The 20,332-nt window shown below is 41.8% G+C and overlaps 1 gene segment (V, D, J or C); it reads left to right on the plus strand.

Annotated features, from left to right (window-relative positions):
- Positions 1 to 10,312: 10,312 nt before the first annotated feature.
- LOC103161202 overlaps positions 10,313 to 20,332 on the plus strand; it is a 359,419-nt gene continuing 349,399 nt past the window's right edge. Inside the window, 2 exon segments of the C gene segment in view lie at positions 10,313 to 10,358; positions 10,462 to 10,772. Coding sequence covers positions 10,313 to 10,358; positions 10,462 to 10,772 — 357 coding nt within the window.

The raw sequence follows: 20,332 nt of genomic DNA on the forward strand, positions 1-20,332 counted from the left end.
TAAATTCCTTTTTGCTTTTGACTAGCATTTCAACCTTCTGGGGTCCCTAACTTCGTCCCAAAGTCAGCAGGAAGCAGTTTAGAAAAGAATTTCGCCGTCCATTCTCCCTGGTTGAAATGCTAAGTCAAAGGGAACTTCCTTGCGAGGGGATGCCAGTACCTATCACTCCCTGATGGGGACACTAGAGACTGGGTCCTCCTACTCCACCTAGCATACCCCTAGGCCATATGGGCTCACACCTTTAAAAAAAAAAAACTTATAAAGACCAGAGGGACCATCCTACCATTCCCCATTCCTACCAGATCGGGGACACTGTCTGGGTCCGGCGTCACTAGACCTCAGCGCCTACCAGTTGTGAAACTGCCATGCAGCACAAGCTCACATTGTCTGAGGTCTCAGGAAAGGGGCTATGCATAGGCAGTACTGGTTTGACCCCCTGCGTCTCTACTACCGTTCTCAATGCCACTATTGACTTTTGTATATTGACAGAACTTTGGCCCAGGGTCACATATCACCAACCTGAATATATTTATAGGGTACTAGAGAAGTCAACCCGACATAAGAGGGAGCCAATATCCTTTACCGTGGCCCTATTATTAGGAGGGATAACAGTGGGGGGCCATAGCAGCCGGCATAGGGACCGGAACCATTGCCTTACAGGGAATTAATCATTTTAAGCTTCTACAACAAGCCATGCACACGGATATCCAGGTCCTAGAAGAGTCAGTCAGTGCACTCGAAAAATCCTTAACATCACTCTCTGAGGTGGTCCTGCAGAACAGACGAGGGTTAGATTTATCATTTTTACAGACCATACAGAAATAATTAGAGACAGCATGGCCAAGCTTAGAGAAAGACCTAACCAGAGACCTTTGAATGAAAGATTTCATTCAGTCACAAGAGAAATGGGGGAATGAAAGGCCCGCTGCCTCTCTGTCCCCCCCCCCGCCTATGCTGATGCTGGGTGTTCTCTCTGGAGCAGCCGGGATGGGCTGGAGAGTGCAGCGCGGGGCGATAATTGTCCGGCAGCTGCTAGCTGCCGCAGAGCTGCCCTGCTTCACCTTCATCCTGCCCCCGCCGGCCTCCACTTCCCCCGGCTGCCGTTTTCCCTCCCAAGCCGGTTCACCCAGGCGGGGCTGCCCTGGCACCGCGCCGGGGCTGGGGCCGAGCACCCCTCGCCCCCACGCCCCCCCCCGTTGAGAAACACTCCGTCCCAAGGTCTCCGCCCCCAAGGTCAGCCACCTGGGCGCGGAGGGAGGAATCAAGTCTGTTGTACCAGACACCAGACCTTGAGAATATGCTGATCTGGAATGGCTCTGTGCCTCATTTGAACCATCAAATAGAATCCCTGCTCCTAGCTTGCGCCTTTTTCCCTATATAAGGACGCCTTTCCCTTGGCGCGGGGCGCTTGGCCTCAGAAAAGCTAAGTCGCCCCGGGTACCCGCGTCTCCAATAAAGCCTCTTGTTTTTTACATCCAGTTCGTGGCCTCGCTGATTCCTGGGTGTGTGGGTCTCCCTCTACGAAAGTATCCCTTCGGGGTCTTTCAAGAACTTTTCACCATAGATGACAAACTTATTTCTTGTGCTGCATCGGGTTTGTTCCTTAGGCTTATGTGGCAGACATCCTCATCTCATTCTGTGACTGGGTGCTCATGTCCATGCAGGCTTCCACATGGCCAGAAGAGGGTCTCACATCCTCTAGGCTGGAGTCACACAGTCATGGCACCCCAATTTGGGTGGTGGTGACTGTATTCTTTATCTTCAAAATTTAGCACATGCTCTTAGCTACCTTGACATCTCTCCATCTCCAATATCATCTGTAACTTCTACTCTGATGAGGGCCATGGCCTCTGAAGTACAGGATCTAAGCAGGACTTTAAAGTCAGGGTTTAAAATGAATCCAACCAAAGTTGTGAGCTCAGACACAAACCACCCTGTAGGAAATGTGGTACCAGCAGGGGGCGCCCAGAACCCACAAAGCTATGGGTCCCAGAAGAGCCTGTTGAGAGAGGCAAAAAGCACTGGACACCTCTGTGCCTTGGCTCCCTCTCCATATCTCTCTCAGGGATTTTCTCTACAGTGTGGTGTGTAATAATGCTTGAAACGTCCTAATATTTCCAAACATCCATTTACTATTGTATGTGACTTTTATTACTTATTTATTTTACTATTTCTCCCTTAACTGCTCTGCCTTTATGCCTTTCTCTCCACTCTTCTTCTCTCTGCTCGATTTTCCTCTCAACTCTTGCAGCCCCCTTTGTATTTTTGCCCCCCTCTCTTCTCTCTCTCTCTCTCTCTCTCTCTCTCTCTCTCTCTCTCTCTCTCTCTCTCTCTCTCTCCGTATCTGTGTGTGTGTGTGTTGACATATGATGCTCTGTATCAAACTGCAACATATTTATTTAGACAAGTTGTATAACTGCCTGAATTGACCAACTGGCTACACTGGCAGCCAGTGAGTACTAGTGACTATGCTGTCCCTGTATCACTTAGATTCCATAACTTGTTGACTGCCAAACCCAGCTGTTTTGCAGTTATGAAGTTCTAAGGTCTCAGTATAGAAAACAGTCAAGCAGTCCAGTGTGGCAAGAGCTTGAACTGCAAAATCTGTTTCCACAGCCACGTTACAGTTGTTTTTTGAATTTGTAAGGAGATCTGACCTGCACAAAGTGCAGACCGTCACACAAGGCAGACGTGATTATGTGTGGTGAGCAGCACCAGATCCTGAAGAAACAAAAGAACAGGAAGATTATTAGCCCTAGATTCAGGGCAGCTCAGAACCAGTGACAGTCCAGGGGACCATGCGCATCATATTGTCTCTGTGATCACCGCACTACCCACAGAGAAACATAGACACATAGCTTAAAAAGTATACTTTTTAAAGTTCTCATCCAATGCTGCAATATATTCCAATGGTCAAGTTCTTGTGTAGCATATATGAGACCTTGATTCAAATGGTAATATTTCAGATATAAGTATCTCATTATGATTAACAAATACTGTGTTTGAAACATGACTACTACACGTTGAAGGTCAGGACAATGTTTGTCTCATCAAAGAGTTCAATTCCATTTTTCTTCTCATGGAAACTCACTCTGTCACTTGTCTAAGTTTGGAGTCATCAGGACAACAGGAAGCTCAGGGAACACTGAGTAGAGAGGTGACGTCCTCATGATGCTGACATCTCCCGGCCTCCATCCTCCAACCGGGCTGCTTCATCTTGACGAATGATGTGGACAGAAGAGACTGCATGAAGCCAACATCTCTATCACCAAAGAAATGGATATTAAACGCAAAAGGATAAGGTGCCTGTAACCAGTGATGTGAGTGCCATGTGCCCAAAGAGGGAATCAAACCAAGGGTTGAGGGGATGGAGAAGGAGTTGGCTGTGCTGTGTAAAAATGGGTGTTTGCTAGTGAGACATCAGCAAGAACTGTGTGGGTCTCAGAAAATGACTCACACTAGGTGATGGGACCCAACAATCTCACATCGGGGTGAGTAGACTAAGGAAGCAGAGTGGGTGCAGGAAAGCAGGGTGAAACTCGAATTAATAAAAGACAGAGACTGATATTGAAGTTCAAACTTCAAGCTGAGGGTCACTAAAGCAAAGCAGCTACCCAATAGCTTCTTACCTCTACCTCAGGCTGAATGGGTTGATCCTGTCTCCATGAGCTTTCACCAAGCCTCAGACTAACCTCTGCTGAGCGTGGCTGGAAAAATGAATGCCTCTTATTGAGACACTGATTCTGTCTTATAAACTCCGCTAATGTTGGGATTAAGGTGTGAGTTTTAATTCTCTTTTAAATTCACTTTTCTGTAAATCTGTGTGGCCTTGGAGTAAAGGAGAACATTCTATCTCTTAAATCTGACTCCTAGGATTCAAGGTGTGTACCATCACCTGCGAGCATATGGCTGCTGGGACTAAAAGTGAGTGCTTGGTTTCTAAGGCTTGTAGCTGCCTTTGCTTTTCTGAATCATCAGGGGAGCTTTATAAATCATAAATAATATACCACTATAAAAGAGAAATATGTAAGGGAAAAAAATCAGCCATGAGGGTAGGAGGGGTCAGAGGGTCAAAGGAGAGAAAGAGGAAGCAGAGACAGGGAAGTGGGAGGCATCCATGTAATCAAAGTATATTTCAAATGAGCATGGGGTTTGTTTGTAAGCAGAATGCAGGACATAGATGAAAACACAATATTTACAAATAGCATTGGATGTTAATATACATATACCTGTCTGTCCTTGTATGGGTGTCTTTGTGTAGAATTATCTCAGTTGCTGTATGACTATGTAAGTTTGGGTTCAGGTAGCTTGAGAAATGCAAATGTTCTCAAAAATTATAAATAGTTAACATTACAAACGTTATCAGAACATTGTCTGACCAAGGGAGATTCTGAGGGCTCAAGTGCCCAGGGAGTCTGGGATTGAGGTTTGACTTAAGGGTAAGACTCTCCCTTCCCTTGAACAAGTCTCTGCAGACATTCCAGCTACCCATGCTGCCTAAGATCCCAGTGACTCTCAAACACCAGAGGCTGAGGCACACAGCTCAGCTGACCCTGCCTTCCACATTTCAGTGTGAGGCAGACACTGTGTTGCTCATGAGCACAGTCTGCTCTGATTGTTACCTTCTCATTCAGGTGTGTGGTGTTGAACAAAATAGCGAGATTCCAGCACATTTTTGACTCAACTTCACACTATACGTAGGAATGACATGCTGTCCAGACTCAGAGGGGTGTCAGCAGCTGAGGGTGTGGATTTCCTATGCTGCTCCATAACCTCTTCCGTCTCTTTCTGTGTTTGCTTTGATTTAACCTCCCTACCACAAAGTTCTTGAGATCCATACTCAGTTTCTTAAATATCATTTCTGATCACTAAGAGCCCCAAATCCGGTCCTGAATTCACTTCTTAATTTTTCAGATATGTGTAAACGCATTTAGGATATGATACCGTGTTCCAGCCAGATGGCATGAGCATGGACTTACTGTAAAGATTCCCATTTTTGCTTGACAAGCTTGCACTATGTGACTGATAATATTTCTTCTACATCACACATGAGAAACTCAGAGAGAACTAGCGAAAACTTTCTGAGTGTACATTTTCATTTCCACTAATATGCAATAGGCAAATGTCAGACACCTGAAAGGATAATTATAAAACTTGCCCTGTGCCTCCTTTTATCATCTCAGAATCCTCCCCCAATGCAAAGCCTCCTCAGGCACAGGCTGAAAGCCAAGGCCTAGATGAGCAGCCTCATCTCCTTCTCACTGGAGCCTCCAGAAGAGCATGGCTGTCCTGATGCTGCTCCTATGCCTGGTGAACTTTCCAAGCTGTAAGTGTGCAGATTTTCAGGAGAGGGAACCAGGCAGGTCATTATAGAATGTATGACTGATCGTGATTGGTTTGTCTCAGGTGTCCTGTCACAGGTACAGCTGAAGGAGTCAGGATCCGGCCTCATAACCCTCACAGATCCAGTCTCTCCCCTGCACTGCCTCTTGGTTCTCATTAACTGCCTATGGTGTAAATGTGCTCACCAGCCTCTAGGAGAGGTTCTGGAGTGGATGGGAGTAATGTGCAGTGGTGGAGGCACTGATTCAAACTCAGCTCTCAAGTCCCATTCCCAATCACCAGGGACACATCTAAGAGGCAAGGTTTCTTAAAACTGAACAATCTGCAAACCGAGGACACAGCCTTGAATATCTGTACCAGAAACACACAGTGAGGAACTCCAGTGTGGGCCTGCTAGAAACATCCCTACAGTGACACTCATGACCAGCAGGGGGCCCAGTGGTCCTAGGAAGATCCCACGACAAGTCTGGGGTGGTTTCAGAATCTAGGAAATTCTGGACTATGATGCATGAGCATGTGTTTTTATGCCAAAACCTGTGGTTTCATCTTCCATCCATGGAAATGCTCTAGAGACCTCTCTTCTGTCATATTCTACTCAATTTCTATGTTCACACACTAGAACACAAGTTTTACCCACAATACATCTGAGATATCCAATTGCTGCTCATTATCCCATTCTATGGCACATTTTTATACATACCACATAAGTGTGTACATATGTTTATACATTTCCATATATACATGGAAATTTCAAAAGGAGTCGGTATTTTTTACATTTGCTGACAGTGTAAGTTGAGTAATGAGGTTTGGGATTTTGAAAACTCTTTTCTTCATCCATTTCACTTTTGGATATGTGGTAGAGAATCCACAGCTTCTCTAAATTGGTATCATATTGCCAAGTCGCCATGGAAACCAAAATTCCAATAGTGTCCTTCTTCTACACCAGCAGATTCCATAAAAGGATAGAGCTGATTATCCTGTTTGACAGATTCTATTTTACACGTGTGTATCTTGGTAAAAATTAGCTTTCAATAAAGTCCTAAGGAATTAGCCCAAAACATATAGAATGACCAGTCTGTCTTTTGGTGTAAACTCATAAAATTCTACTACATCCATATATGTAGACCAGTAGAGGTTCTTATTAACTGTGGTCAACAGTCATAAACACAGTATTTTGGATAATCCCTCTCATGTAACTAAGTAATCTTCACAATTACACTGTCCAAATCAGGGACACTCTGCCATAATTTTAATTTCCCTGACATCCAATTCTTAGAGTACACTTGATAATAGGTCCTTGTGTTCTCTTGGTGCCTGGCTGTCATTTACAAAATATCCTGCAGGTTCATTCAGCTATATTAGTGTGTAGACTCTTGAGAACATGATTACCCATTCAACACTAAAGAAGCACCTGGGGATTTATGTGCATTTCCTGACACATGAAATAGCAGCTCATAACCACCTATAAGGTCAGATGCACTGATTTGTAACCATTAAGTCTAAACTACCCATACAGATATACATACACATAATTGAAATAAAGTGTTTCTGTAATTTTTCCCCTTCCAGCTCTGGTACATATTCACATTTATGAGTTCTTAGGTGATATAGATGAGGCCTGGATTCAAATGGTAATATTTCTTAGCCATATTCCTCATATTTTGAGTAATAAATACTGTTTTGTGATACTGGTAATCCCTGTTAAAGATTATTAACACGTTACTCCCTGTTAAAGTGCATCCATGAGATCAGCAGGGTTCTCAGACACCAGGGAACACAAAGTTAAGAGGTGATGTCCTCATAAACAGACATGTTCTTGTACCACATCCTCTGATTGGAAACCTTCTTCATGACCAACACACATAGGTAGAAAAGTTTTCATAAAACCAACATCTGTATCACCAGACAAATGGATATCTCCCAGGGCAGGGACTGTAGGATTCACCTTCATGTCCAGCTTCTAATCTGAGTGCTGTGGATCAAACTGAGACACTCATACTGGGATGCAGGCCCCATTCCACAAAGCCATCTCCTCCATCCTGAATTCTCTCAGTACACAGTGTACACATTAATAAAAGTATTTTAACCTATAAAACAATACATTTTATACTCATATTAATACTAAAGTTTACTTTAGTCAGATTCATTCCTTCATAAATTTTATTGGCTTTTGATACAAGCACATACATTACATGTCATTGTATATAAAATATTGTGTTTTCTAAGAGTTTACAACGAAGATATAACATATAAAGGAAGCATTCATAACCCTACCTAGACTGTACACTTATACACTCTACAGATTGTATTGAAAATGGGAACAAAATTAGTGATGAATAAATTTGATCAAGTACTCTTTTAAAATATATATTCAGAATGTTCCATGGAGGTTATTTGCTGATATTGAGGTATTTTAGCTTTATGGGGACACTTACCACACCCATATAACTCCATGTGAAGGTAAATGCACCTCTATTTCCAAAGATGACTCTGAAGTCCTGAGTGTGCTCTAAGACTCTGTTGCACCCAGAGACATATCAGTGAACATGAGGGAAACTTAGGCTCAATTACTTTGGGCTGGCATGACTGTAGAACTAGGGCTGGCTTTGGAGTTGCTGGATGTAGTTGAAAAAAGAGAGAGGCTCCTTGAAGGTCAGACAAACAGCCATATTACACAAGAATTCATGTACTAGGTAGGTATAAAAGCAAATGATTTTAAAAGACAAAAACGCAGTTTCAATTATTGATTTTTAAACCAATTATTGCAAATATGAAAATGAATATCATGAAGCCAATCTTCTATATATCTTTAAAACTCAGCAAGTTATAGAATTGATCACATTGGTTGACTGGAATGTTCTAGGAAAAGATGAAGGAAGTGAAATAATGATCAGAATACTTTGTGTGAAATAAAATATTTTCGGATTAATTATTTAATTTTTGAAATGCTCCATGAGGTGGTTGGTGGTGTACACCCTTAATCTTGTCACTAGGAAGACAATGTGAAGAATATATCTCATAATTCTATATCAGTTTAGAATACATAGATAGTACAGGCAAGCAGGTGTCCCTGTAAAAAGACAGGAAGTAAGAGATTCAGTTCATCTACCTATGAATATCTCTTTCTTCCTGTTGATATGATGTGTGTGTTTGTTATGATAACATAGCCCACTAAATGAATATACATGTGTCAGGACATAAGTAAGCTAATGACTGATCAAACACTTAAGAAAAAAAACCCTCCTATCAAATAGAAGAAAATTATAAAAATGATTGCCTTTAGTATGAATTCTTTACCTTAGGAAATTGCTTATTCTTAGTGAATTTCTTTAGTGGACTCATGGAATAGAAAAACTCAAGGAACAAGGAAATATGGAATATTAATAAAAACAAATTCTAGAGTAACCAAAGACAAAATTACTTGCTAAATAGACTCATGCCAAGTTCTTCAATATAGTAAGAGCAATGTACATTCATTTTTGTAATAATTCTTCCCAGATTTATTTACCACAATGAAAACATCATATAACCCCAATATGAGACATACTGAGAATAACGACTGAAAAACGTTCATGTAAAACTCAGAGCACCAGGCATGGGGGACACTGCCCTCACAGTATAGGAGGCCATCATTGCTTGAATGAGATGGCTGGATCACTAATGCTCAGACCAGTCTCTACCTCTGCCACTCTGAGGACAAAGATCATGCACGCACATAAATGGACACAGATGTGGGGTCTCCCCAACAAGCAGCAAACAGACATTCTCTGAGAGCTGGCTCTACTGGTTGGCTCCATCTCTGCACTCACTTCCCCAGTGGAGTTTATTTCCAAGGCACAGAGCAAATTCTTCTCCTCTGTGGTCTCACAAAGCATACTGAAGACTGGGAAGGTGCATTCCTGCTATGTAGAGAATCCAGAATGAATTTGAGACTGTGTCTGTTGGGTTTTCTGATTTCTGTTATGTAGGCTTTGGAACTTGAAAGGAAAAGGCAGGATAAGTCATCTTAGTGAAGGAGAAGAGGAGCAGGCTACAGGGAATTACTGGAGTTTTGAAAGGAAAAGTTGGGGGTGTGAGAGAAACTAGATGGGTGTGTAGGAAGTGTGAGAATTGGGGAAACAAAAATTAATGTCATATAAATGCCATAAATTTGTGTGCTGTTATAAAAATTATGAGGTGTCCCCATTACGTTGACTATATGAACATGGAGAAATAAAAATTGGCCTAAGACAACATAAAGACAATAATGCATTACCTAGTGTGAGTTAGAAAATGGAAAGGAGAGTGGGGATTATAAAGTGATCATAAGGAAAACTTCAGGAGGTGAATTAGTGAGTACAGAAAATATAAAAATGTCCTCATAAAACCACTAGGAAGAGAAGCAGTAAACAGGAATTCTCCATGTGTGGACGTCCTGAGGCCTTAGGACAGCATTCTGTCAGAAAAGAGTAAAATCCAGAAAGTCTGAAGTGTTCCTGTCGAAGGGAAGGAGTTCTGTTAGAGGCAGCAATGAACCTGTCCACTCTCCACCTCAGGGAGAAGCAGTGTCAAACACAGACAAGGAGAGACTGAGCACATATCTAAAAATACAACACTGGTTGCAGCTTTTCAAATTCTCACTAATAATTGGGAGACATGACATTGTGGAAACACAGTGTGTGCTGTGAGTTTGCTGAAAAAGGAACTAAATTAAGTGTGGTGAATTCTTCACATGGAAAGTGTGTGCACAGAGAAACGTTACTCTATCAATTTCTGTATCTGTCATCAGTGCAACTGATTTCTTATATCTGCTCTGATCTTCCCAGGTCCGTCTTTAGAGCCTCCTATAGCAGGAAGACATGCAAATGAGGCTTCTCTGTGCCCATGAAAACCAGCCCTGCCCTGACCCTGCAGCTCTGACACAAGAGCCCTGCCCTGGATTCTCAGGTCCTCCCATTCTGTGATCAGCACTGAACACAGGCCACTTGCCATGAACTCAGGACTCAAATTGGTTTTCTTTGTCCTTATTCTAAAAGGTAACTTATGGAGACAAACTGCTGTGTGTTCAGTTCACATGAGAGAAAAGAAAAAAATTAGGTTCTGTGACAGTTTTCTGACTAGAATTCTCTGTGTTTGCAGGTGTCCAGTGTGAGGTGCAGCTGGTGGAGTCTGGGGGAGGCTTAGTACAGCCTGGAAAGTCCCTGAAACTCTCCTGTGAGGCCTCTGGATTCACCTTCAGTAGCTATAGTATGGACTGGGTCCGCCAGGCTCCAGGAAAAGGGCTGGAGTGGGTCGCATACATTAGTAGTGGTAGTAGTACTATCTATTATGCCAACGCTGTGAAGGGCCGATTCACCATCTCCAGAGACAACGCCAAGAACACACTGTTCCTACAAATGAACAGTGTGAAGTCTGAGGACACTGCCACATATTACTGTGCAAGAGACACAGTGAGTGAAAGCTGCTGTGAGCTCAGACACAAACCTCCCTGCAGGATGCTCAGGACCAGCAGGGGGCGCGCAGAGCACAGGTTCTCTGGGTCACAGAAAAGCCTGTAGAGAAGGGTATAAAGGACTGGACTCCTCTGTGTCTGGGGTGCTGCTCCATGTCACAGTCGGGGATTCTTTCTACAGGCATGGTGTCCACTAATCCTTGAAGGGTCCACAGGTTTATTTACTCAAATTTCAGTTATCTGTGGATATGTGTGTCTATTATAACCCTTCCCTCTGTTGCTGTCTCTCTCTCTGTCTTTCCCTCTCTCCTTCCCTCCCTGTCAGCTTGTCTCTCTCTTCCCCTCCCTCTGTCCCACTCACAGATATATATAAATCCCTGTGTGTGTGTGTGTGTGCGTGTGCGTGTGCGTGTGCGTGTGCGTGTGTGTGTGTGTGTGTGTGTGTCTGTGTGTCTGTGTGTCTGTGTGTCTGTGTGTCTGTGTGTGTTGTGTACATGTTGGTATGAGGTGACTTCCTCTATTGTTCTGATCCATGTGTTTTGAGATAAGTTTCATCACTGGCTCTGGATCTCACAAATGCCTGGATTGGTTGCTCAGTAAGTGAAGCTGATGACACTGATATATATCTCAGAGGTGGCCTTACAGAGGACTCAACACAGGTCCTTGCTCTTGTGTGGATAGAACTTGAACCACAGAGCAATCTCTACAGCCCCGTTATACATGTTTATCATGAAGTAAGTCTCTGATTTGAACAACAGACATGGAATCACACAGGGCAAATGATTCTCTATGGGGACCAGGATCAGATCCTGAAGAAACAAAGTACTCTTGAGATTGCAGAACCCTAGACTCAGGGCAGAGATTCAGTAATCTTCCTGTTAGAGAAGGACACGTCACTGTTTTAGATGTTGTACTCAAAGCTCAGAGTACAAAAGCAAAAGTTTGCAAATGCACTTCCTGAAAACTGAAATGCTTCTAAAACAGGGAAAGCAACACAGTGTGGAGAAATCCTAAGTGGAGGGAAGTGTGCAGACACCACACACCCCACGGAGAATTTTATTAGTTATTCTTTGGACCATAATAAAATACCTGAAACAATTTACTCATGAAGTCTGTTATTTGCTTTTCTTTGGCTGGAATAAGGTACCTAAGTCAAACCAATTTATGGGACCAAAGGTTAATTTTAGCTTAGGGCTTCAAGGGAAAAGTCTGTAATGGTGGGGAAGGAGGCGGTCAAAGAGCTTGAGGAGGAAGCTGATAGCTAACATTGTAACCACATACAGGAGGCATCGAGAGGAACCAGAAGTGCAATAAGACTATAAACTCTTAAAGATGACTCTAGGGATGCATTTCTTCTACCAAGTCTCCACGTCCCAAATTTTCCACAACCTCTCACTCTAGCCACAAAAGAGAGGAGTCATTCATTTGAGCTATGGTTTTTCCTTGCTCTAAGGCTCAGACCAGGTCATAGAGAGAAGTCAGAATGACAACCTGAAGCCCCCATGTACAGTCCTGAGGCCCTACACCTGCTAGATAAGCCATGTCTGAAAACTTCAATGTCATTCCAAATCTGTTCCTCAAACTTGGAACCAAGTGATAATGCTTATGAAACTCTGAGTGCTAAGAATAAGAATTCATATCCAACCCATAGCAGAGTGCAGTCTCCAAGTCAGGAATTTACACAATACTACCAAGTCACATAACCTACCTAAAAAAAAGTCAAAGACCTGACTGAATCATTCCTGAATGAAGGCAACAAATGACAAATGAGAATGTGAAAAGTTGTTCAACATCAAGCTGAATAGTTTTAATAATATGTTTAAAGAAAACTTTATCCTATATTTCTAGAAGTACTCTGTGTGAGGATGACGATATTAGTCATACCTTCCTAGGGGAACAGAATCAGTGGGATGAAAATGTGTTAAAAGGGGCACTATTAAATTGGCTTACATGATATGGTCTCAGGCCTCATACAGAGATGCTAAGGATATAGCAGTTGCTCGTTTCACTAGACTGGATATTTCAGTACTCCTAATCTGATGCTGATGGTCTGGAAGACACTTCAAGAGATCTTGGTATGCTGTCTATGTTGGAAGCCCAAGCTGCTGAATTTTTTGTTTTGATTTATTGTTTCAAATATGGAACAAACTTGCTTCACATGTCAATCCTTTCTCCCTCTCCCTATCCTCCCCCCAAGCTCCGTCCTGCCCTCTCCCAACCCCCTCCACTCCCATAGTAGGTATGTACCTTGATGGGTGCTCCCCAATGTCCAACACATCATCCAGGGAGGGGCCTAGGCCCTCCCCCATGTGTCCAGGCCAAGAAAGCATCCACTCACGTGGGATGGGCTCTCAAAGTCCCTTCTTACACCAGGGATAAATACTGATCCACTACCAGGGGCCGCATAGAGTGCTGAGGCCTCCTCGTTGACTTCCATGTTCAGGAGTCTGGATCAGTCCTGTACTGGTCTCCCAGCCAGCAGTATGGGGTCCACGTGCTCCCCCTTGTTCAGGCACCTATTTCTGTTGGTTTCACCAGCCTAGAACCAACCCCTTTGATATTCATTGCAACTACGTTCCAGAGTTCACTTCAGTGTGTATCTGTGGGTGTCTGCCTCTGCTTTCATCAGCCACTGGGTGAGGGCTCTGGCTTGGCATATAAACTAGTCATCAGTCTCATTTTGGGAAAGGGCATTTAGGGTATCCTCTCCATCATTGCCTAGATTGTCAGTTCCTGTCATCCTTGTAGATCTCTGGAAATCTCCCTAGTGCCAAATCTCTCCTCTGACCTTTAATGGCTCCCTCTGATACAATATCTCTCATCATGCTCTCCTCTATTCTTCCCACACTCAAAATTTCTGCTCCTCCATGTCCTCCACTCCCATCCCTTTCTCCCCCTCTCATTCTGCCAACTCCCTCTCCCATACCCACAAGCTCCCAATTAGCTCAGGAGATCCTGCCCTTCCCGTTCTCTGGGGTCCATGCATTTTTCTGTTAGAGTCCTTGTTTCCTTGTTCCATTTGTGAAGAGGCTGGTAATCCTTTTCTCTATGTCTAAAATTCATGTATGAGTGAGTACATACCATGTTTGTTTTTTGTGACTGGGTTACCTCACTCGGATGGTTTCTTCTTGTTCCATTCATTTGCCTGCAAATTTCTATATTCCTTTGCTTTTTTCTGCTGAGTGGTACTCCATTGTATTCATGTACCACATTGTCTCTATCCATTCTTCAGTTGAGGGGCATCTAGCATCAAGGTTGCCTCCAGGATCTGGCTATTACAAACAATGCTGCTATGAACATGGTTGAACATATGTCCTTGGTGTATGCACATGCATTATTAGTGTATATGCCCAAGAGAGGAATTGCTGGATCTTGAGGTAGACTGATTCCCATTTTTGTGAGCAACCGCCACACTGATTTGCAACGTGGTCTTACAGGATTGCACTCCCACCAGCAATGGAGCAGTGTTCCTTTTTCTCCACATCCTCTCCAGCATAGATTGTCATTGGTGTTTTTTATTTTAGCCATTCTGGCCGGTGTAAGATGTAACTCAGAGTTGTTTTAAGTTGCATTTCTCTGATGGCCAAGGATTTTGAGCACTTTCTTAAGTGTCTTTCAGAAATTTCAGATTCTTCTGTAGAGAATTCTTTATTTAGTTCTGCACCCCACTTTTTAATTTCATTGTTTGGGGTTTGGTAGCACGCTTCTTGAGTTCTTTGTATATTTTGGAAATCAGACCTCTGTCAGATGTGGGGTTGGTTAAGATCTTTTCCCAGGCTGTGGGCTGTCATTTTGTCTTACTGACTGTATCCTTTGCCTTACAGAAGCTTCCTAGTTTCAGGAGGTCCCATTTATTAATTGTAGAGCTCATTGTCTGTGCTACTAATGTAATGTTCAGGAAGTAGTCTCCTGTACCAATTAGTTCAAGGGTATCTCCCACTTTCTCTTCTAGATGATTCAGTTAAGCTGGATTTATGTTGAGATCTTTGATCCATTTGGACATTAGTTTGTGCATGGTGACAGATACGGATCTATCTGCAGTTGTCTGAATGTCTGAATCCAGTTGTACCAGCACCATTTGTTGAAGATTCTTTTTTCCATTGTATAGATTTCACTTCTTTGTCAAAAATCAGGTGTTCATGCATGTGTGGGTTTATATCAGGGTTTTCAATTCAGTACCATTGGTCTATCTGTCTATTTTTGTGCCAATACCAAGCTGTTTTCAGAACTGAGGCTCTATAGTAGAGCTTGAAGTCAGAGATGGTGATGCCTCCAGAAGTACTTTAATTGTCCAGAGTTGTTTCGGCTGTACTGGATTTTTTTATTTTTTTATATAAAGTTGAGTATTGTTCTTTCAAGGTCTGTGAAGAATTGTGTTGTGATTTTGATGGGGATTACATTGAATCTGTAGATTACTTTTGGCAAAATTGCCAATTTTAATATGTTGATTGTACCTATCCAAGAGCATGGGAAATCTTTCCATGTTCTGGTATCTTATTTAATTTCTTTCTTTAAAGACTTAAAGTTCTTACTGTACAGGATTTTCACTTTTTTGGTTAGCATTACCACTTTATGTTCCTTGTGGATATTGTGAAGGGTGATGTTTCTCTGATTTTTGTCTCATTGCATTTATCATCTGTATATAGTAGGGCTACAGGTTTTTGAATCATTTTGTATCCTGCTACTTTGCTGAAGGTGTTTATAAGCTGTAGGAAATCCCTGGTAGAATTTTTCGCGTCACTTATAGAGACTATCACATCATCTGCAAATATTGTAAGTTTGATTTCTCCTTTTCCAATTTGTATCCCTTTAATCCCCTTTTCTTGTCTTATTGCTCTCTAAGACTTCAAGTACAATACTGAAGAAATATGGAGAGAGTGGACAGCCTTGTCTTGTTCCTCATTTTAGAGGAAACGCTTTGATTTTCTCTCCATTTAGTTTTATGTTGGCTGTTGGTTTGGTGTACATTGCTTTTATCATGTTTAGATATGTTCTTGTTATTCCTGTTCTCTCCAAGATCTTTATCATGAAGGGATATTGCATTTTGTCAAAGGCTTTTTGAGCATCTAGTGAGATGATCATGTGGTTTTTCTTTTGCGGTGTGTTTAAATGCTGTATTACATTGATGGATTTTTGTATGTTGAAACATGCTTGCATATCTGGGATAAAGCCTACTTGATCATAGTCGATGATTTTTCTGATGTGTTCTTGGATTCGATTCCCCAATATTTTGTTTAGTAGTTTTGCATCGATGTTCATGAGGCATATTGGTCTGTAGTTCTCTTTTTTAGATGTATCTTTGTCTACCTCGGTATCAAATTGATTGTAGCCTCACAAAAAAGAATTTGGCAATGACCCTTCTGCTTCTGCTGTGTGGAACAATTATTAGAGTTGGTATTAGCTCTTGTTGGAATTTCTGGTAGAATGCTGCAGTGAAGCCATCTGACCCTTGACCTTTTTTGTTGGGAGGCTTTTGAGGACTGCTTCTATTTCATTATGCATTATAGGTAGATTTAAACTGTTTATCTTTTCTTGGTTTAAAAAGGTGGTGTTATCTATCCAGAAAATTGTCCATTTCCTTAAGATTTTGAATTTTCTGGAATACAGGTTTTCAAAGTATGACCTGATGATTCTCTGGATTTCCTCAGTGTCTGTTATTATATCCCCTTTTCCTTTCTGATTTTGTTAATTAGTGTTCTCTCTCTCTCTCTCTCTCTCTCTCTCTCTCTCTCTCTCCTCTCTCTCTCTCTCTCTCTCTCTCCCTCTCTCTGCCTTCTGGTTAGTTTGGATAGAGGTTGGTCTGTCTTGTTGACATCTCAAAGAACCAACTCTTTGTTTCATTTATTTTTTGTAATTTTTTCCTAGTTTCTACTTTATTGCTTTCAGCCCTCAGTTTCTTTATTTCCTGGCATCTACTCCTCTGTGGTGAGTTTGCTTCTTTTTGCTCTAAAGCTTTCTGTTGTTCTGTCAGTTCTCTATAGTGACTAGTCTCCAGTTTCTTCATGTGAGCACTTAGTGCTATGAACTTTCCTCTTAGCACTGCTTTCAGAATGTCCCATAAGTTTGCGTATGTTGTGTCCACATTCTCATTAAATTCTAGGAAGTCTTTCATTTCTTTCTTATTTCTTCCTCAACCCAGGAATAGTGCATTTGGTTGTTATTTAATTTCCACGAGTTTGTAGGTTTTGTCCAATTTGTATTGTTGTTGAATTCTAACTTTAAAGCATGGTGATCTGATAAGATACAAGGCATTATTTCAAATTTTTGTATCTGTGGAGTTTTGCTTTTTTGCCAACTATGTGGCCAAGTTTAGAGAAGGTTCCATGTGGTGCTAGGAAGAAGGTATATTCTTTTGTGATTGCATGGAATGTTCTGTAGTTATATTTTAATCCCAAATGGGTCATAACTTCTGTTAGATCCTTTGTTTCTTTGTTCAGTTTCTGTCTGGTGGTCCTGTCTAGTGGTGAAAGCAGGGTGTTGAAGTCTCCTACTATAAGTATGTGGGGTTTTATGTGTGGTTTGAGCTTTAGTAATGTTTCTTTCACAAATGTGGGTGCCGTCATATTTGGAACCTAGATGTTCAGGATTTAGATTTCATGTTGATGGACTTTTCCTGTGATGAGTATGAAATGCCCTTCTTCATCACTTTGGCTGGCATGGGGGCTCCACAGGATGATCAGGGCACTCTCCACATTGAGAACACACTGACACCTGTTCTTCTTATACAGAGATATGTTTCTACTTCAGCAAACTATCAAAGCTTTGAAAAAAGGCATTTATAGACTCTAATGGCCACCATTTGAGATTTCTTATCCATGTTTGTCTCACTGATAGACAGGGGTGTATCTGATTATCCATTCATTCTGTCATTGAAAAGTCTCATGACTCTATAGGATTACTTTAACCCCAAATCTATAGCTCTGATAGTATTATAGTTTCCCTTTGACATTCACAACCTAATAGTCGTGTCACACAGCTGATGACAGCAAAATTATTTCGTGGGACCCTAACATGGACAGTTAAACGCATTGTGCATTGATTGGTTCTGATGTGTTCCATTGTTTCCTGTGGATATAGATATGATTTTTTCCATTGTTTCCAACTGCAAGAATACAATTCTGGGCTTTGTATCTCACATGTAAAACATGGGACTCTAGAGCTGCCTAGCAGTGAAAACAGATGATTTCTGTTTAAATACTCTGAATTTATTTAATTACTATAAATCACCATAGACCATGAAGCATTTTAAATATGAAGAGAGAGAGATTTCTTATCTATTTCTGAGGTCCCTCTGGGAAGTATTAACTAATATAAAAACTGTAAGTTTAGGCTTTGGCGAAGTATACACACCTAAAATATCACTCTCTGAAACCATGACCCACAAATGTGGCACCATGGCCAGAGAGGGTTAAGCTGCAATCCAATTCCCTCATGTCTCTTTTCAGATAAACATTTAATATCAAGTATACTAAATGTTTGTGAGTTGCTCCCTCACAAGCTGAATTTTCTAGATGAGTGGTAAGAATACCATTAACCCAAATGACACTAAGAGAAAAAAGAAAAGATTCCTACAATGTTATTATTCTGGTTTCCCACCACTAAGAACTAAAATACATCCTGTGACTAAATCTAATTGATTTTACAACAATATGCACTGATGATGTGGTACTCTCTTTGCTTGCACAGTGTGCATGTGGACTCTCTTCATGCTTTCATTCCAAGTCCTGCACAGTGTGCATCACATAATTTCCTGTTTACAAGGAATTGAAATATCCACAAAGAAGTAGAAACTTTTCCAAATATTTCATCACACAGTATCTCTGAGAAGCATAAAGGAAATCTCGGACACCTGTAGGTGAACCTGGGAAACTTGACCCTTGCCCCTTTTATCCTCTCAGGATCCTCCCCCAATGCAAAGCAGCCTCAGGCTCAGAATGAAAGCCCAGGCCTAGCTGAGCAGCCCCATTTCCTTCTCACTGGAGCTTCCAGCAGAGCATGGCTGTCCTGGTGCTGCTTCTCTCCCTGGGGACCTTTCCAAGCTGTAAGTGTTCAGAGTTTGAGGAGAGGGACTCAGGCATTTTGTTATGGGTTGTATGACTGATGGTGATTTGTTTGTCCCCAGGTGTCCTGTCCCAGGTGCAGCTGAAGGAATCAGGAGCTGGTCTGGTGAAGCCCTCGGAGACTCTGTCTCTCACCTGCACTGTCTCTGGGTTCTCATTAACCATCTATGGTGTACACTGGGTTCGCCAGCCTCCAGGAAATGGTCTGGAGTGGATGGGAGTAATATGGAGTGGTGGAAGTACTGATTATAATTCAAATCTCAAATCCCGAGTCACCATCACCAGGGACACCGCCAAGAGCCAAGTTTTCTTAAAACTGAACAGTCTGCAACATGACGATACAGGCATGTATTACTGTGCCAGAGACACAGTGAAGAAACTCCTGTGTGAGCCTGCACAAAAACCTCCCTGCAGAGACATTCAGGACCATCAGGGGTCTCTGAGTTCCAACAGAGACTTCCATGACCAGTATGGGGTTGCTTCAGAAGCTAGGGAACTCTGAACAATGCTTCATGAACATGTGTTTTTATGACAGCCCCTATGGTTTCCTCTTCCAGCCAAGGAAATCCTCTAGAGGACCATCTTCTGTCATATACTATTAAACTTACTATTTCTTTACTCGTGAGAAAAACACAGAATTTACCACAGACCCTGTAAGCTGCAGATTAGCATCTTATCATCAAAGAGATTGAGATATAACTATAATTGTAATATATTATATCAAGTGTATGATTTTTTTGTTCAATATATGTGAATCTACACACATGAATATAAGTGTGCACCTGTGTGTGTCTATGTGAGTGTTCATGTTGGTGCATGAGTGAATGCATGAGTGTGTGTGCATGAGTGTGCATGTGTGTGCATGTGTTTGCATGAGTGTGTGCATGAGTGTGTGTTTGAGCGTGTGCATGTGTGTGTGCATGTGTATGCATGAGTGTGTATTAATGTGTTTCCGCATGTGTGTGTGCATGAGTGTGTGCATGTGTGTGTGCATGTGCATGTGTGTGTCCATATGTGTGTCTATGTGAGTGTTCATGTGTGTGCATGTTTATGTATTAATGTGTGTGCGTGTGTGTGTGTGTGTGTGTGCATGTGTTTGTGTGTGCATGTATTTGTATGTGTGTGTGTGTGTTAATGTGTTTGTGTGTGTGTATAACTTGATTTACTTACATTTCAAAATGAGTCTGAAATCTATCTTCATAAGAAAACTTGGGACTTCTGAGTAATCTCTAGTTTATCCTCTCTTATTTTGAATGAGACGGAGAAACCACAAGTCCATGAAATATTATTGACTTTCAAAGACCCATTGGAAACTGAAATATCCATAGATTATTTGTTCTAAAGTTAGAGGTACCAGTAAAACTGCTTAATTGGTTATAATTTTTACAGATTACATTTTTATACACTTTCATCCTTGTAGAAATAAGATGGCACTTCAAACTACCAAGTCATGATGCCTCTGAAGTTGTGTCCTGCACAACCAATCTACAGATTCTCA

The sequence above is a fragment of the Cricetulus griseus genome, chromosome 5 (genome assembly GCF_003668045.3).
Source record: "Cricetulus griseus strain 17A/GY chromosome 5, alternate assembly CriGri-PICRH-1.0, whole genome shotgun sequence".
In the NCBI taxonomy this organism is placed as follows: domain Eukaryota; kingdom Metazoa; phylum Chordata; class Mammalia; order Rodentia; family Cricetidae; genus Cricetulus; species Cricetulus griseus.